The sequence below is a fragment of the Neodiprion lecontei genome, chromosome 3, assembly GCF_021901455.1.
Source record: "Neodiprion lecontei isolate iyNeoLeco1 chromosome 3, iyNeoLeco1.1, whole genome shotgun sequence".
NCBI lineage: Eukaryota > Metazoa > Arthropoda > Insecta > Hymenoptera > Diprionidae > Neodiprion > Neodiprion lecontei.
Window position 1 is genome coordinate 35,259,118 of NC_060262.1, and position 19,033 is coordinate 35,278,150.

The following is a 19,033-nucleotide window of genomic DNA, read 5'->3' on the forward strand; positions in this document are numbered from 1 at the left end:
TTTTTTTCCATGCCAATATTTCAACGTTCCAAGAAGGCACACTTTGCTCAACAGCTTATTAAACCAAATTCTTATAATCGTATGGAATATTTCTCCGAATTTAGGGTATACGCATCTATTCATACGTATAAAACGTCATACGAAGTTGAAACTGCGGTAAGAGATAGTAGAGAAATGACTATTTCCAATGTCGTTTAGAAATAGTCGACGCCGTGGTTAAAAACAGGCAACACGTACAATAATATTACTATACTTATAATTATGTTATAGGTAACGCAGAGTCCAAGATGAAAGGGATGAGAACAATAATTGTTTTTACACATCTGCAATAAAATTCATATACACTTCTTTAATTACAGCTATATACATTTATTCATTATCTAATCTGCAGAAGGAACAATATACCAGTAACGTAAGACGTCTGTCGTGTCAAAATACAAGCTTGTCCTTCTGTTTCAACTCTTATGCCAGTTATAGCATAACAAATTATAATAATCGTCAATTTTTACGTATCACAAGGCATAACTCAAGACTAGAAGAGCGTCGATGAAGGTGCGATCTTGCTTCGAAAAGTTGTCCTCATGCACGGTCCAAATTCTCTTCGCGTTTGCAAATCCTTCTGCCAGATCAGCCAAGTTTGTAATATGAAAAGTCACGGGGCTGCAGAGGTCCTGAATTGTGGCCAGAAGAGCATCCCCGTTGTTAGTCTGAATGGCCACAGCATCTCCAGACTGAATATTCTGTCCATTCAGCGCTGAAACTACGTTTGATCGTGGTAGCCTTACGTAAGTAGATCCCAACACCCGATCTGTTTGCGAAATCGAGCTTGCTGTAGAGATTTTACTCAACTCTGTCTTCACTGTTTTCAGAATACTGATCAGCTCTTGCGATTTTACTGAGCTGGAATTCGAATTTAAGCCGGAACTTAACTGTGAGAGTAATGACGCTAGAGTAAGGGATAAATCGGATATGGTATTATTATTATTCGTGTATCTAAACGTGCCAGATTTGATCGTATCTTGACTGCCGTCAGAATTTGTCTTAAACTTAGCTGACTGAATAGAATAAGTCCCAGTCCTGACGATGCCCGACGCCGAATCTGTTTGTGTGAGAGTCCCTGTCCCAACCGTGTTCAACTCCCCGGAATAGGACTTGACTCGAATCAAGTGATCGTCGAACACGAATTGTGCCCCATTTATGATAGCAAGCGTTGAATCGGTGCTGATTGAATTCGTACTGGTGTACGAAGAATTTACGTAAATAAGGCCAGCGGTCTTCAGGTTCAAACTTCCGTCAGAATTATTAGTGTTAGAGGCCTCCTGGATCAGGTAAGTTCCTGCAGTATACTCGTTTGTGTTCGGGTCCTTGATGTTGTAAACTCCCGTTCCAACCAGTCCGTTGCTCTCGGGTGTTGCAAAGATATGATCGTCGAATAGAAAGTATCCACCGTTACTCAACGGGCTGGGCTCTTCGACGAGAGATATAGTACAGAATTTGGTCACGTACATGATTCCGGATTTGATCGTGTCTGTACTGCCGTCCGAATTGTATTTAGAAACGCTCGTCTCCACGACGAAGTTTCCAGTCACAGAGTTACCAGTTTTGGGATTAGTCAGAGTGTACGTTCCATCTTCCGTCACCATGGAAGCTCCGCTATCGTCGACGGTTACATTATCATGGATCTCAAAGTTGGCTGGGTCTGAGATGTTCGTAGTCAGGCAGGAAGCATCATTGGGCAAGTTAACGGTAAATGTGCCCGACTCAACCACGGCGATTTCGCCCGGCGAACTCGACGTTGCCGAATAGTCGTTTACTTCAACATTTCCAGACCAAAAAACGTTTGTCACAGGGTCCGTGAAACTGAACCTCCCAGTTTTAGTAACGTTCACAACGTTTCCTTCGGAATCCAACTGTGGTACCATGTGCTGGTCCAATATAAAAGCCGCACCATCGATTATTATAGTTGTAGGATCAACCCCATGAACCGTAGAATCATTCGCCGAAGTTAAGGAATTTGCAATCGGAACAGACGAAGACGCTGGCACATTTCCGGAAGCGACTCGGCCTGAGTTGTTCGTGGAAGAACTTTGAGTAACTGGATTCTCCGGGTTAAGAATGTTCACAAGGAGATTTATAGTTTTGATTAATGTCGCCAAAAACGTGGTAGAGTTATCGGCGGCGGATCCTATACGATTGTCAATAGATGAACTGTAGGTTGTGGTGGATGAACTGCTGGTGATAGTAGGCGAACCGCTCGTTGTAGTATGCCATTCGCTAGTTGAAATGGGCGAACCGCTGGATGTGGTAGATGAACTGTTGGTTGTGTTGTATGAACCGCTAGTGATATCAGGTGAACTACTCGTTGTAGTAGGCCACTCGCTGGTTATAGTAGGTGAACCGCTCGTTGTGGTAGGCGAATCGATGGTTGTGGTATTCGAACTGTTGGTTATGGTGGATGAACCGCTGGTGATAGTGGGTGAACTGCTCGTTGTGGTAGGCGAATCGATGGTTGTGGTAGCCGAACTGTTGGTTGTGGTGGATGAACCGCTGGTGATAGTAGGTGAAGTGCTCGTTGTAGTAGGCCACTCGCTGGTTGAAATAGACGGATCGCTGGATGTGGTAGACGAACTGTTGGTTGTGGTGGATGAACCGCTGGTGATAGTAGGTGAAGTGCTCGTTGTAGTAGGCCACTCGCTGGTTGAAATAGACGGATCGCTGGATGTGGTAGACGAACTGTTGGTTGTGGTGGATGAACCGCTGGTGATAGTAGGTGAACTGCTTGCCGTGGTAGGCGAATCGATGGTTGTTGTAGCTGAACTGTTGGTTGTGGTGGATGAACCGCTGGTGATAGTAGGTGAACTGCTCGTTGTAGTAGGCCACTCGCTGGTTGAAATAGGCAAACCGCTGGATGTGGTAGACGAACTGTTGGTTGTGGTGGATGAACCGCTGGTGATAGTAGGTGAACTGCTCGTTGTGGTAGGCGAATCGATGGTTGTGGTAGCCGAACTGTTGGTTGTGGTGGATGAACCGCTGGTGATAGTAGGTGAAGTGCTCGTTGTAGTAGGCCACTCGCTGGTTGAAATAGGCGGATCGCTGGATGTGGTAGACGAACTGTTGGTTGTGGTGGATGAACCGCTGGTGATAGTAGGTGAACTGCTCGTTGTGGTAGGCGAATCGATGGTTGTGGTAGCCGAACTGTTGGTTGTGGTGGATGAACCGCTGGTGATAGTAGGTGAAGTGCTCGTTGTAGTAGGCCACTCGCTGGTTGAAATAGGCGGATCGCTGGATGTGGTAGACGAACTGTTGGTTGTGGTGGATGAACCGCTGGTGATAGTAGGTGAATTGCCCGTTGTGGTAGGCGAATCGATGGTTGTGGTAGCCGAACTGTTGGTTGTGGTGGATGAACCGCTGGTGATAGTAGGTGAACTGCTCGTTGTAGTAGACCACTCGCTGGTTGAAATAGGCAAACCGCTAGATGTGGTAGACGAACTGTTGGTTGTGGTGGATGAACCGCTGGTGATAGTAGATAAACCACTGCTCATTGTAGCTAAAATGTTGCTACTCTGTTTATTAAATTTTGTGATATCCGTAGACCCGTCAAGATTGTTGATTGTTATGATATTCTGAACCACATAAGTATCAGATATTGTCACGCCAGTAGTGGGATTTGTTCGATTGAATTTACCAGTGGTAACTGGGCTAGTTTGCCCGAGGGGGTTCATAACATAAGTCGTGTGCTCCTTGAATACCACATTTTCTCCAACTGTATCCTCGTCACCATCAACATACAATATCGCAGTTATCGTCGTATCGTCGGATCCATCAGGATTTGTTATGCTGGTCATCTGCTGAACCACGGTAGTCCCTGACTCGTATTTTCCAGTTTCAGGATCTGTAATTTCGACAACCCCAGTACCAAGGTTGCCATTGTAATCTGATTCGTTGAAGATATGATAACTGATCAGGGAATAGTCACCGCTGCCAAGAGTGGAAAGTACATCACTCGATGATGTAGAATCTGAATCCTGTACAGCCAGTACTCCTGACTTGATTATTTCCTTACTACCGTCAGCATTCAATTTGAATATACTGTTTTCAACGACAAAGGTCCCAGATACAAAAGCACCAGTAACGGGATCCGTCAAAGTGTATGTACCGATGTCATTTACCGTCGGGCTCCCGTCATCAGAGGTCCCCGTAACGACAGTTTCTTGTACCGTGTAATGTGCTCGCCTTTTGATCCGCGGTGCAGTAGACAAATCGGAGGTAGCCTGTGGTAGATACGTCGTGCACACTCCAGATCTTTCATAAACAGTAATCCCATCGTCATCAGAATCAACTGTCATATTCTGAACGCCGTACGACCCAGACCACGAGATCTTCGTGTTAGGGTCCGTGAACTTGTACGTTCCACTGCGCACGCTTTTGAGGACGTTTCCACCAGAATCTTTCAGTTCCAGAACCTGCTCTTTGATGATAAAGTTTTCTCCATTACTAACTATGACCGTTGCGTCGTAGAGCGGAACTGGATTGCTTGTATCACTGGGGGCAGGATCTAAAGCGCCTAAAATAATTGAGACATCGTCTTGTGGCGTGTTGCTCAACAATGCGATGAGCATTTCAACTGCACCCACTGGATTCGTCTGTGAAGACTCATTCACGGATTTCAGCAAATCGTCAACCTTTTGCAGAGTTGAAAGAGTGGTTTTGCTTGGGTCCGAGGAAGTGGGCACATCTCCAGCCGATGAGTTTTCAGACTTTGCAAGGTTCAGGAAAATTTGAATCGCCAATTTTACGAGTTTCGTATTGTCACCAAATATGGATTTCGCTAACTGGCTAATATCGACAAGATACTCTGATTCCAGAATTTCGAGGTCGGCTGTATCGAACGGCAGACTCTGAGAACTCACCACGACAGCTGTCGGGTCCGTTTGGATCAGAACGTTGTATAGTTCTTCTTCAAAATTTATAATCGAATTATAGATGTTCCCAGCCCTGACGTTGGCGTCCTCTTGAATAGCCTGTTTTACAATAGCAACATTCTGCCGCACAACATCTATGATATCACATCCAGAACCTCCTCCAGATACTACCGCCTTCACCACGGCTTCCACCAAATTCGAGAGTAGGTATTGCAGCTTTTCGGAGTTGTCGTTTTGAACCACTGTTACAACCGATGTTTCCAGGTCATTCAAGGTACTGCAAATTGCCGAAAGTGAGATTTGACTCTGCCCAGTCAACGCCAGGGTCAATGATGTAATCCAATCGGTTACCGCATCTGTCACATTACTCGGTGCATCAGTAGCCTCCAATTCTCTATTCAACACAATCGCTTTGCTGCACAGGTTGGGCAGCTCAGCATTACGGAGCTGTCCAGTGACAATATTGGTGATCGTTTTGTAGAGAGCATCCAATGCTGTATTTACAACCCTTGCACTTCTTCGATTCATAAAACTAGAAACCAGGCCCTTGACATTATTGTACTGAATAGTTAAAGCGTTGATCGTGACATCAGAAATAGCTAGTGAGGCCGATGGATGATTAGCTACGCTGACACTGTTCGAATTGATAGTTCCAAGTTGGGTGATCAAGTTTTGAAAGAGGACAGCGACTTGATCATCAGGTGCTCTGTTAGTCGAAGTGTCGACTGAGGGTGAGGCTGCGCCGATACTTGGAACGTTGTACGAGTAAGTCGGACTGGATGAAGACAGCTGGTTGAGTAGAAACTTAGCCTGGTTCAGCAACTTTAGCTTTTCAATCACTGAGCTACCCGTGGATGCCAAACTCGAAGGATTTGAGTTCACGTACGGTGCCAGCCATTGTGCACAGTAGGATGGTGCAGCAAGAGTACTGTCCAGCCATAAAATTGTGAAAAGCAGGACACAGAAAGAAGCTGTGCTCCCCTTAATTTTCCTCATGACGAGACAGAGATTCACTGAGGATTGGAATAAAAAACGAGCTTCATATAGTCCATTTGCGAAATTGGCAGAAAGTGATTAAACACGTGGGTCGTGTCCGTAATCGCTAACATCGCGTTTTTCTTTCTTTTATCGCTTACGATAAAGCACTATCAGGAGGTATTTAACTTTTGCATCAGCACAACAATTATTGTTATATGTAAATCTTGCATATCATTATTCGAGCAGCACCAGATTGCGCCCAATTCTTAGAAGTGAAAACAGTATAGTCTACTTTCGATACGATATCCTGGACTCAATGAAAACTCGGAAAATTTGTAAGAATTTGTATCAGCTTGCAAAACAGATACCCAGAATATTAACGGGGTCAAAAAGTTTTGCAATTTAATAAGGCAAAGAGAAGGATTGGGATGGATATTGACACATAAATACTTGAATAGAAATTTATTTATTTATGTACCTGTACAGTCATTTGCGAAATCACTAGTTTTTTCACTCATTAGGCTCAAATATGTTAACCGCAGGCTCAATCACGCCATGATTCCCAAACGGAACGATGCGTTCTAAGATAAAAATTGTGATATCGTAAATACATTCTTATTGGAAAGGTGAAACTTTCACTGAAGGCCATTTCTGAAACGTACATCATTGCAGTCGGGACAGCCACCGCATTCACAAGCGGGAACCAACACTCTATCCACTGTGGCGGTTAAACCTGTGAGCATTTTTACAGGAGGTGCCTGTGCTGGGGTTTCAACAGCAATTGGAAGTTTACCAAGTAGCCACGGATTCTGTTCAACGGGACCTTGGAACGATACCGACAGACACGGCTTGCACCTAAAACAGAACATTAATATAAAGATCTGTGCTTCCCGGAAAATAATTGCAAGGCAACTCTGTCTGAACAGAAATCGTGTATAAATTTATGAGGCTTGAAATAGGCATACTCTTCGTCAGTCTGTCGATGATATTTACATTTTACGCTTATTATTACTTACGTTGGTTTCTCGACAGTCACTGCTGTTTTGACAGCAGCATCAAATGTGTACAATGGTTTTGGATTACTTCGAGGTTGATGTTGAACCGTAACACCGTAGGTGCTGCCACATAGATTATCGCAAGGCTTTTGGACAATCGGTGTTTGAATTTTGACAGGAACACGAAGGCGAGTGGAGCTCTGTCTAGGTTGTTCTGTTATTGAGTATCCGTAAGTCCTCAATTTTTCCAGGGGGTTCGATGGCACTTGCGGGACCTAGGTGACCAGTTATAATTAGTTCTACATGCATATATCTACTTTTATAATTTTCAGAATTCATCTCGAGGCAAGTTGAAGTTTAAATTCAACTAATACTTGAATTATCGAATACCTGTATAGAGTACGGAAGCGACTCCTTGCAGAAACAGGGGTCTCCGTATGTGACGATTTGTGGCGCAGAAGGAACAACAGATATGGGACTACCGCAGTTTGGAGGCAGATCACCGTACCCTGGACGAGACTCAGCGATTACGGTAAGTGAGACCAGCGCGGCCACGAAGACACAAGTCCGTGTCGATCTCATGATCTTCGAATTGGTGAATGAAAAGTGCCCAAAGTACTTTCATGTGATACATATAGACCGTAATGACGCAATACCACTTCCTGTTTGCTTGCTACTGTTTTCCGCAAACGCTAAACACCTCGTTGCGAAGTACTTTCGCTTCCTTAACACTAAACTGATCATTATTTACGCAATTGGGCAACCGACTTGCGCGTGTTTTCAAAGCCAAAATGCTAAGCTACACGCTAAAGAATGCAAGTTCAGAGTATTTCGTACGCGTACGTAATACTGCAAATGAGTAAATTGGAATTCTCTGGATAATCTGTAACGGAGTATTGCATCTCTGTTTTTCTCTTCCATTTTTCTGCCTGACAGGAAGTAACCGATCACCGCGTCGCAAGAAGCGCGGTTTCTTCGCAGGGTCGTATAAGCAGCACGAGGTCGAACGGGGATGTGCTTTTGCTATTTGATGGCCACTGGCAGTATATACACACTCGTTCCACAAGGGTGACTTCGTATAGTGGCTTTCGAGTGGCTGTCATCAGCTCATAACCGTTCCCCTGTGCTTCGGAAACATACGATCGGCGCGCGAAGCCAGATGGCATACGCACATGGGCGCCCAGACTCATATCCAGGGTTCTTTCCTTGGGAGAAAATTATGGACTGACGACAGGCCGTCATACACTCGGAAGTAGTAAATGTACCTATTATAGTCGGGGGCTTTTTAGCTCCGAAAATACCTATCGCATCTTCAACACTTTTACACCATCATAAGTAATCACTCGTCGATCTCTACTAAAAGAATCTCAGAAATCTCTCCAAACGTTACTCGAATATATTTTTACACACAGCATCGGCATGAGAAGATTTTTAAAAAAGCAATCAATTGCCCGTCGACGCCTACTCACTGTAATTGTTACAGTAATAAATAAATGAACATCGACGAATGGTTCGTATAAAATTTTATTCAACAATTTGAACAACCGTCGCAAGGTGAAAACTGAAAAGTTTTCCCTAAATCGCAAGAAATTCGCATAGACCAAAGTGGCAGTAATACGAAAGTGCGATAATTCGTAATCGCTGTGCGATGAGTATTCATTCTGTTATCAGCTTCAAAGTTTTGTCTTGGTTAACTGAATATATAACCACGTAATACGGAACAGAAGTCACAACAAAATTTTTCACTCACGGTATCTTCAATTAGTCACCACCTGCGCGGTATTTCTCATTGCCACGAATTTTCTTATCAGATCGACGGAAAGCATCGGGTTTATAAGTTTTCTAAAGATTCCTGTATTCGTGATAGTTTCGCAAACATGGTTTCAATTTGCTCAAATTGACGCGAGAACAATGCGCCGAAGCGATTCACATCTTGCTTTCGAAGAATAAAAAAAATCATAAAATGGCAATTATTTTTGAAGTCTCGACAGTTTCAAGCCGCAGAAGTAAATAAATACGTCTTGAACGAACTCGGAAAACAATCTCTCATATAATATGGTATTAAATATTCATCAGTCCCTAACATCTATCTATCTGTCTGACATACTATGAAAGTACATGCAGGAGAATTTTACATAATTGAGGATATAGGTAATAAGAATTTAACAATTTTTCTTCTTGCCATAAGTAATGGTAAAATTCAAAACAAAGGTACGTGTAGTGAAATACTTTTATTTTTTGGGAAAGGGCACATGATGGCACAAGGGTTACGGACTAGCAATACCGGAGCAGTTTTCATTGGCCAGCATCGACCGGAAGTAAGAATACTCCTATCCGATTACAGTTCCGTCTCAATCATTTTCCACAGCCACATCCGTTTTGGGCATGAGCCGAAGCTCTGAGCCTTGCGAGGAATCCGCTGCTACCGTTATAGTTTTCGGAATCTTCGACGCTGTAGCTGTCATCACTGTCGAAGGCCTGCTCGTAGCTGGCATCGCTGTAATAGTCATCGTCGGTATCCTTGTTGGGCTGACTTTGGACGATTACGTTTCCGCTGCGATATCCAGGAACCGTTGGTCCCAGAGCACCGCAAGGAGTTTCATCGAGGTCTGCACTTGCAGCGACTCCTGGATCGCTGACGGTGTTCACGAAGTTCACTCCACTTGATGATACTGGACCGTATCCAAGGTCGCTGAAAAACACAGGGTACCAGAATAAACCTTCGTTTCGCATTGACTCCGGAAACAACTGATACGTTTGTATGTTAGGTCTGGAAAGACTTTTGTGCTCGATGGTGATTGTACCTGTAGCTGATGAACGAAGGTTTCAAATCGCCCTGCTGGGCCTGGGCTTCCAATTCCAGTCTCTGCTCCTCCAGGGCCGCTTGCTGGGCGATCACTTCTGCGTAGGTATCACTCATTGCAGGTCTCGATGCGAGTTTCAATTCCACAATTGGTTTGTCGACCGTGAGGAGCCTTTCCTCGGGAATGTTGAGGACAGTCCTACGAATGCTACCGTCGATCGGGGTACTCGTTGGTCCGAAAGCCAATCTTGACTCCTGTATATTCTGGCTCGCTTGTTTGGCCAATCCAAAGGCCAACGCCAAGGAAACAGGGTCAGCGGGTGCCACTGGCACGCTTTGCGAATTGTAAATGTTTTCTTGTTCGTCGAAGGAGAGTCCTGAATCAATTACAAAGGAGGGAGACATTTTCCAACTAATTTCAAGTTATTTTTTATGGCGAGTCAAGTCGGTTTCGGGACTGCAACTTACCTTCGTCCTCGAAGACGTTCAGTTCGGCGTTGGGAGTGCTGTAGCTGGTGTAGACGGGTGCATTGTCAGGATCCTTGCACTTACATTCCAAAGCTGCAGCGCAAGTGCGGCACATGGGCTTTCCGGGGTAAGCAGGAACGACTTCAGCGATCCCGGAGCAACTGGTGCACAGATCACCGACCGGGCGTAGTCTGGAATAGGAATGAAATACGTTAAGGGACGAAGAATCGAGACCGAGATTCTCTTCCTTGCCGGGAAAATTGATTCGGAAGAACTTCGTACCTCGGTGCAATTGGGCCGCAAGAAGGCTGAAGCAGATCTATGACCGATGGTCCACTGACTTTTTTCACTTGATTCAGACTTCCGCAGCCGCTGCTGTGCGTAGGTGAAATCTTATAGCTAGCGGCTTCGGTGATCACGGAAGGGTCAGCGAATTTGAACGGGCGGGCTACCTTCGCGGCTTTTACGATGCCCTCGGAACATCCGCAGGCGTCAATTCCGGGTCCAAGACCGCAGTTGTGGCGGTGAGAACCGGCGGCATGTTGAACGGTGAGGAAAAGCGCCAGGCCCAGAAACAGTATCTGGGAAGTCTTCATGCTTAATTGCGTTGTGATTTTCCGTTTCTCTTATTGCCCACCTTTCTGTTTTGTTTCTCTTAAAATTACCGATATGAGTCCTCCAGGTCCACTGTGAAGACACCTACTTATACCTCGACGAATCGTGCGTGCCATTTTAAACCGATGTTGCAATTTTGCAAGCCCCACAACGTGCGGTTTATTAGCAAATGTTATTCGTTTGAGTTCCGGTGGGATAAACAATCAACATTTGCTGCTTGGATGAAGTTATACGCACGAATAAAAAAACCTCGTAATCATTCAATAAAACACTCAAGGTCTGCACAAGGAGTGTTCCTTGTTTAACTTTTGAACGGTAAATTGATTATAAACAGATTTTTTTAATTTACCGACGTCACATAAGGCAAGTTCGATATCGGTTGCGACTCCGAAGTGCTACCGACTTTATTACCGGAAGTAACAGTCTTGAAAATCAAAATACGGAAGTCAGAAGCAGCGCTAGGGTGTTTCATTACGAACAATGCGCCAAGGTCACCGATGTCCATCACCAACGTCGGGTACGTGAACTTAACTCTACCTTTCAATAATCAGGATTTATAATTGGCGTAACTGAATAATATAATATAATACAAATTGACTTTTGAACTAAAACCAATTCTCCTGCAGTAGCATGCTCTTCGAAACCGATCGATATCCTGAAATATGTTGTCAGTGAAATATTGGTACTTATGGTTTTATATCAATGACAATTCAACCGTATAACGGGATAGTGGAAGCGATTCGAATTAATGTCAACAGCATATAACAATATCATAAACAAATCAATGTGGTAAACTATTTGAATATTTTTATAAAAATTTAATCTGCAATCAAATATTGAAGCCGAAAATATTTCTGGCACGTCCAGATTTTACGATTTATCAGTTGACGTACGATTGTATCAAACAAGCTTGCGTTGGTCATAGAATTGAACTATTTCTTAGACGGGCTTTTGATTCACTCAAATTCAGGAGGGAGCAAAAACATGAAAATGCACAGCTTCATGTACTGTCATGGCGATTTATGAGATTCAGCTCGGATCTCCTTTTTTTGCTGGAATTTTTGATCAGTGAAGTTCTCGAATGTAGGTTTCATTCGTCGCGATATAGCAGATATCATTTTCTAATGCACTCTCAATGAAATTACAGAACTAGGGGCCCAGAATAATCACAGTCTGTCCTTTTTCTTTTATAACATACACAAATACTTTAATGTGAGCGTTGTAATTTTTACTTTGACTCTGGACTAGCAGATTTCGTCGATCTAGATCAAATCAAATTTGTTGCATAATACTTTGCGTTTGAATATACGTTTTTAATATCGAGCAAACATTTTAAAATTTTACCAAATTATTTATTCAATAGATATTGGCTGGACATTGTCTCACAGAAGGATCTCTATTCAAAAATAGGAAAAAATAAACAGGTCGACAATACTATGGTCGGTAAGAACTTCATTTATTCATCACTCTGACACAGATTGTTTTAAATTTCGGCACGTTGTGAATAATATTTTTCGTGAAAATGCTTATCGAGCTTATCCGTGAGTATCTACCAGCATATTACCTTTGCGTTCACACCATCGGAAAAAAATGACGTAATGACTTTTCGTAAATTCATTTCTAATGGAATCGCAAATTAGTGTTAATCATTCGTCAATATTACCAAATCAATAATAAATATTGCATATAATAAATCTCCCCAAAAAAATTATTACATAAAACTTAATCTTAAGTACGTATTTACAAAACTTGAACAATATTAACAGTGTTTCCATTCAGCGAAATATAGAAACACGCAAGTGAAGTTAGCCGAAAACTAGTAGTATATCGTTCAACTATTTTACACTTATAAACACAGGATACTCCTATCAAACTAATGAGTAAATACAAGTAACCAGTGGACATTATAAAACTTAAGATATATTACAATATTTGCATAGCATCGACTTAACAATTGAACGGAGTAAGGAACAGACGTGAAATACATATCAGTGGTAGAATTCTTTTGAATTAAATTTATACAGCTTTTGCTTAATTTATACACATACCTCTGCATTTATCAAGATTTAGAATGAAATCGATTCACTTATTGAAAAAATCAGCAGCTCTCTGTCTTTGCGTTGGTAAATTAAGCAGATTATCGGTAAGGACAGGACCCTGCAGTGTCGATGTCTTTTCCAACGCAGAATCTTGACTCTTAGATCCAGGTGTGCCAAATATCGGTGTGTGTGGCGTCCTTACGCCTATAGAAGGAGTTCTTGTTTGTCGAGATCTTCTAGGAGTTGGGGTTCCTGAAAGCCGCAACTTTTGCGTCGCTAATCTCCTCGCAGCTGGTGACATCGTGCTCAAACGATCCATCGCAGATAAAGGTCTGGGTGATGGACTGTAATTGAAAAATATAAGAATTAGAATGGCTGATTAGTGTGAAATTTTTTATATAGTGCAAGAATTGATAAATAAACACAGGGATCAACTGTTCTGCATGAGAAGAATGAAAATTATTAAGACTGTATACCTAGCCAAGGATCTTCTTGCAGCTTCCAAGGCTTTACTTTTCCGGTCTCTGTGCCTCTCTCCAGCTTTCTCTGCCAGTTGTAATGCAATTTTTTCTCTTTTCGGAGGCTCAGCCATTCTGAATGCTGGCCCATGGCTGGTTCTAAGTAGCGGAGTATCACCTCCATCCAGCCTGAATGGCGTCCCTTCTATTTGACCCCAAGTCATAATTGGGCTATCGCATTCTCCAGGTCTAGGACTTGGCGTTGCAACAAAGCTAAATCCATTGACCCTCGGGGTTGGATTACGAACTACTTCTTTTCCATCGATTCCAATCTTGCCGTCTTTAACCTTTGATTGAGTTTTGGCAAGTTCGTTGATCGTTTCCTTATTCTGTTGTTCGTTAAAAGGATTCATTCTAAGTCTGGTATTGTCGTGAATGACTTCCTGTTTCCTCTTAGCCAGATTGATCTTTTCTTCAGGAGTCAATTCAACGCCGTCAGGCACATACATGATATAATTTTTGTTCGTGTAACTCCAGCCGTCGAGTTCCTTGGGTTTTTCATAATTACCCTCAATGCATCTCGTCTCATTTTTGTTCCTCTCAATGGCCAAGACTTTAGACTTTTCTTCAACCTCATATAGCCACGAGTATTTAAGCCTGTGTTTCTTCTCCGACTCTACCATCATCTCCTCAAAACTTGCGTTGTCCTCGCTTGTATGAGAGGTCAAGTAAGCATCAAGACCCATCTTCACCTCCGTCTCAGCGTCGTTAGTAGGTACGTCTATCTCCGTAGACTTTGGCATTTCCATGACGGACTCGTCGGTGTTTCCGTTCCGCAAAGGAGTCTCAAACGTTGCAGGACTCACCGGCCGCTCCGTGATGGGTCGTCCTGAACTGTACTTCTCGTACAACTCGCGCATCCTCTTTATGTTGTTGTGCTCAAGTGCGTCGAGGTAGTCGTTCTGAGCGTGCAACTTTTCAAGGTCAGGGAAAAAGTCCCTCTGTATGATCTCGGCCATCTTACCGATGTACGTATCCTCATCGAGGATCGTCGACTTGCAGCCCTTTCTTCGTTTCGCCACCCCAATTGGCTTTTTAAACACTGCCAACTCCTTTATGTTTCTCGCTGCCTCGAGCGCCTGTGAACCAGGCGTGTCCATCGGCGAGCCCATTTGCCCCTCAGGCGAACGTAAATTTATCACGATTCTACAGCAAGCTTCGATTGCGTTGAACAGAAACTTATACTTTTCAAGTATTTAATGTAAACACAATCAAAGTGAGGTTACGTTCGCGACTTTTACTCGTTTCGACGCCATGACACTTTGTCACTTTTCCAGGTGATGCCATGAGTCGTGGACACTGATTGACTTATTCGTAGAGTGGCGCCACGGCACGGCCAAGCCCAGCAGCCTCGATGAAATGTGGAGTCAAGAAACCTGCAGCGGGAACTTTGAACGGTGTCCATCACTCTTCTAAAGACGTGAAATTAAAAATGAATACGTGGAATCTCAACGTTCGGTGTTTCACTTCAAGTGGTCTTCGAATAGAAGAGTATGTATGATAATTAATAAGAATCTCAAGCACTTCAAGTTAGTCACCGTTCTCAACTATAGTAGAACCTTTCCGAATTATGAAAAACTGCATAGCTTCCTGACTTGCCTCCGATCTGAATTAAGCTTCTTTTACAGTTCAGTCAATTTTGTTACAAGCTAGAGAGTAAGTTTTTACAAGTCAGTTACCCGCAAACAATTTGTAATACGGTAATTAGTATTGCAATTATATTGTGCTGCTTTTCGTACATCGTTCGCGAAACGGAAACAGTGTTCGCTAGCACCGAAAAATAATAATTAGTCCATCGTACAACCTGCTTCAAACGCGCTTTGCGCACTTTCGCTTGAACGATGATATGCAGGTATTTATTTCTATAAATTAAAACATCAAGCCATTCGCTATATCACACAAACGGGTGTAGTAACTTTATTGAAATGCCATGCAACGTCAAAAATTTTGTCCAAAAATTCCCTAAACTCACTGATAGATTTCTTTGCGGCAAATTTATATTTCACCTATCGGTGCAACCAGTTTATAATTTTCGAGTTGGACTAATGTCGTCTATTCTTTCCTGTTAAAAACCTAGAATAATTATTTTTTACTTGCAGGTGTAATTATTCGAGATAAAACTCAGTGGCGACCGATTTGTACGGAGTTCGATTCGAGTACCGAGAAAGTCAGTGGAGTGCAATATTCCTCCTATATCATTGCGTAATATTTGTTATCCGCTAACAAGCAGAACTTACTCCAAAATATCGTCATGTTTAAAACGCGCCAATAAATTTCTGGAATGGAAGATAAAAATATTTCGAAGCCGTCGCCTCAGTTCCAGAGGGAGGAACGACGGCGTTTGAAATCTGGTAAAAGAGGGTACAGGTAAATAACGTGGTGCAGCCATAGCCCGCGATTTGTAAAAGACGCCCCTGCGTTGGCCACTGTACGCAAAGATCGAGTGGTATTTTGGTCGAGCCGTGGCGGCAGGCGAGAGAGGAGAAAACGAGGAAGGCCGAGGCAAGCGCAAGAGGAACAAGACACACAAATAGGAGCGGACGCATAGGAGCTTCGCATCAAAGTGTGCGGAAGATCCCGATGCTCCTCTCTCTCTCTCTCTCTCTCTCAAGTGATTCCGAGGTGTTGGCGAGGCGCGCTGACGGACATATGGGGATTCCAGCAGCGAGATAGGAAAGCCGTGCCGACGACAACGGCCAAACGCCGCAAGTCACTAACTCTACATTTACTCGGCAAGCACCGGGAACACACGACGGCCCCTTGACTTTACTTACGGCCTTTTTCTCTTTATATCGCCATTCGCGTCCGCATGATCGAGAATGGACCCCCGTTCCTCCCATTACCGCCGCGATTAATCGTTTCATGCTATTCATGCAGCAGCTAGCTTATAGAACTTGTTTGCTGACAATTATAGATATTCGCTATCTGAAATAGAATTCTAGACAAATTCTTCGTTTCATTACTTCAAAGTAGTCGTCGAATTCGATCGTTGTAAAATAAATTCAACTTTTATATTAGCTCTAATTCTTCATTTTCATATTCGATGAAACTATCAGCACTCGATAAAAGGCGATCGATGCTAATTTGTTTGCCGGATATTTCAAACATTTCACTTCGTTTTAGAATCGTTTCATTTTTTTTCTTATAAAAATAAAAAAAAATTTAAAAAAAATGGTGCAATTTAAATTCCAACCGCAGGATTCGCACTCACGATCACATGCTTAAGAAAAATAATTCAATCGAATTAATCGGGGTATAACAATTGTATGGTATAATCGTTAAAATCAATTCTAAATTCTGACGTCAAGTAATCGATGCTTTTAAACTGTTTTCAGTTTATTTGATAAAGGTTTCAAGATTTCCAGGTGCCGATACGAAGTGTATAATTAAAGACCCGCCGGTATTGCGCAAGTATAATGCAGACGTTCAGAGTCCATATGCAGAGAAGCGCTCGTGAATATGTATAATACGCGATGTTGATAAAAGAAACCGGCGGTGTGCGCATATAATAAGGGATTGCTGTCAACTGGTTCTAGGTAACTTCGTAGGATCATTGACTTTATTTATACCGAGGTAAGGTAAACTTCTGCCGAGAGACTTCGGGGCTACCGGACATCGTCTGTCTTCGCCACCGAGGGTTGCTACGTTACCGCCGGCCGCGTCGACGGATATCTTCCTTCCTGAAGTGAACCGTACCACAGACTTCAATCCGCGTATATATCCACGTTATACGTAAGTACACGCCCAACCCCGGCTTCTCAGGTCGAAGAGCAATGCTTCTCCAAAGGAGAAGAAGGAGGAGGAAGAGGAGGAGGAGAAGGCACCTCCGGGTTTCCATCTGATACAAACACCCTTTAATCTCAGCATCGCCTCTAATCCCAGAAGTTTATCTTATTTTTTGTTTTTTCATTTTTACCACTTTCTTTTTTTCTTTCTTTTTTTTCTTTGGAGCTTCTTTAAATTTTTTTCACACCTCCAAAGGACCTGATAAATATTTTACGTTCTGTACTTGTCGTACCCCCACCACCGCTATTCACATTTCAATCTTAACTATATCCCTGCCGCCTGATAATAGTCGTGGACGTGATGGAATTCTTTCCTTCTTATTCCATTCTTTGGAAACTTGAGCCAGACACGAGGCTTCCACTCTGCAACACGCCATACGCTTCTTAATATGTTGGTGATTGGTGAACGCGAATTACTTGAACCCCAGAGGACGGTATCAATAATAAATAACTTTTTGGATGCTCGTAATTTAGAAAAGGAAGAACCCGATTTTCATTCAAACAGTATAAGAGGAACCTTAATTTGCCTGCGCTTCGGAGAGGGAATAATCAAAAGTGGGTAACAATTGCACAACCTTAAAGTGAAAGTTAATTCTCGTACTGGACTTTAATGCTCTATTCGCATGCAATCACAACCAGGTATCATGCAAAACCGCGTACTACCAAATTTTTCAATCGAAGCAGGAAACTGCCAATTTCCAATACACGACGTCTGCGTGATTCGGTCGCTGTCACGAAGAATCATTAGTAATATTAAACTTCAAAACCAAATTTTGGATATTCGGATGTTCGGATGTTCAGAAAGTGACGTCACTCAAAATTTTTTTTTCTTCTGACGTCATCGATCCATAGTAATCGTAACGACGAAAATCAGCTAGCCGAATTCCTCAGTCTGGAAACAACCGCGCATTAGAGCGGACGGATGAGAATCGCGATCCGCAGATTTCGAGTACCGGGTTCTCTATCTCCTGGATCCTGCGCTCCGGGTCCGCTTCCTGGTGCAACTCGAGTTCCAGGACAAGCGCTGCGTAGTTTCTATGCTCCAAGTCCGCTACCTGGTGGAACTCGACTTCACGGACTAGCGGACTAACATTTATTACCCATTGAACAATCCTGAAGCATCAAGGGCGTGAGGTATCTGGTAAATCTCGTATCATCTGGTAAAACACTGAAAACTAGTAAGCGAGCGCACGAGCACAAAAACCAGTTACACTAGGCATCCGACCCCGAGCGAGCTTTAGCGAGCGAGGATTTTAAAGCTAGTTATTAGTAATCTGGATTCGATAGGATTTGAAACTCTTGTCACGTAAAGCAATTTATTTACAACATTTATTGGGACATGAACAAAATCTGCGTGGAAAGTATCGACTTGGGCCGGTTAAATTTACAGTTTCTCAATTGTTTTGGTAAAAAATAAGCAATGTTTACTTACCTACATTCAACAGCGGTATTTCCAAATAAAGAGTAAACAAATTTATTATTCTGCTAACGTAAATCATCGTTGTTTGTAGGCATGAATTGATGAAGCGTTTGTGTATAGCGAATTAAACTCGCGATGTTCGCCAGGGAGATTTATTAGTCTTACAAAAGTAAAACATTGTTGTTGGCGATTTTTCTCTCCTCTTCTGTATTCCTCAATTATAATGCCTCAATGGTTATTATTTTTATTACTATTACTCAGCTGACTTTGCGAAACAGCGATAAATAATTGGCACGGTAATATTATTTGCGCGTAAATTCGGATCCGAGGTTACTTCGAAATTATGGATACGCGAATTGTTACTCGACGCTCTGGAACATCTAAAAAAACCACAACGAAACTGAGCGTAAGATATTAACTCGTACAAGTCCGGTAGCTCGCTGGTGAAGAAAGAAAAATCGAAACAATCATTTTTGGGAAGACAGCTGCT

General features: G+C 42.8%; 4 protein-coding genes and 1 long non-coding RNA gene across 6 annotated transcripts; 1 reads left to right on the forward strand and 4 right to left on the reverse strand.

Annotated features, from left to right (window-relative positions):
* Positions 1 to 334: 334 nt before the first annotated feature.
* LOC107224706 (flocculation protein FLO11) lies at positions 335 to 5,947 on the reverse strand. Of its 2 annotated transcripts, XM_046734178.1 has the most exons (2): positions 2,818 to 5,947; positions 335 to 2,523 (listed from the first exon to the last, which is right to left on the reverse strand). In XM_046734178.1, the coding sequence occupies exons 1-2, from the start codon at positions 5,916 to 5,918 to the stop codon at positions 513 to 515; spliced, it is 5,112 nt and encodes a 1,703-aa protein (XP_046590134.1). In that variant the 5' UTR covers positions 5,919 to 5,947; the 3' UTR covers positions 335 to 512. The 2 variants fall into 2 exon arrangements, with proteins under 2 accessions (XP_046590134.1, XP_046590133.1); XM_046734177.1 differs by having other exon boundaries at positions 335 to 5,947.
* A 400-nt stretch (positions 5,948 to 6,347) lies between these two features.
* LOC107224720 lies at positions 6,348 to 7,510 on the reverse strand. The gene is made up of 3 exons (XM_015664892.2): positions 7,286 to 7,510; positions 6,917 to 7,170; positions 6,348 to 6,755 (listed from the first exon to the last, which is right to left on the reverse strand). The coding sequence occupies exons 1-3, from the start codon at positions 7,475 to 7,477 to the stop codon at positions 6,536 to 6,538; spliced, it is 666 nt and encodes a 221-aa protein (XP_015520378.1). The 5' UTR covers positions 7,478 to 7,510; the 3' UTR covers positions 6,348 to 6,535.
* A 1,601-nt stretch (positions 7,511 to 9,111) lies between these two features.
* LOC107224703 lies at positions 9,112 to 10,861 on the reverse strand. The gene is made up of 4 exons (XM_015664873.2): positions 10,449 to 10,861; positions 10,167 to 10,357; positions 9,700 to 10,075; positions 9,112 to 9,587 (listed from the first exon to the last, which is right to left on the reverse strand). The coding sequence occupies exons 1-4, from the start codon at positions 10,760 to 10,762 to the stop codon at positions 9,251 to 9,253; spliced, it is 1,218 nt and encodes a 405-aa protein (XP_015520359.1). The 5' UTR covers positions 10,763 to 10,861; the 3' UTR covers positions 9,112 to 9,250.
* Positions 10,862 to 11,071: 210 nt separating this feature from the next.
* LOC124293475 lies at positions 11,072 to 16,492 on the forward strand. Its single transcript, XR_006903341.1, has 3 exons — positions 11,072 to 11,298; positions 14,616 to 14,829; positions 15,438 to 16,492. It is a non-coding gene; the product is annotated as an uncharacterized LOC124293475 (long non-coding RNA).
* Positions 12,217 to 14,635, reverse strand: LOC107224740 (splicing factor ESS-2 homolog). The gene is made up of 2 exons (XM_015664918.2): positions 13,297 to 14,635; positions 12,217 to 13,164 (listed from the first exon to the last, which is right to left on the reverse strand). Exons 1-2 carry the CDS (start codon positions 14,448 to 14,450, stop codon positions 12,864 to 12,866), a joined length of 1,455 nt encoding a protein of 484 aa, XP_015520404.1. The 5' UTR covers positions 14,451 to 14,635; the 3' UTR covers positions 12,217 to 12,863.
* Positions 16,493 to 19,033: the final 2,541 nt, after the last annotated feature.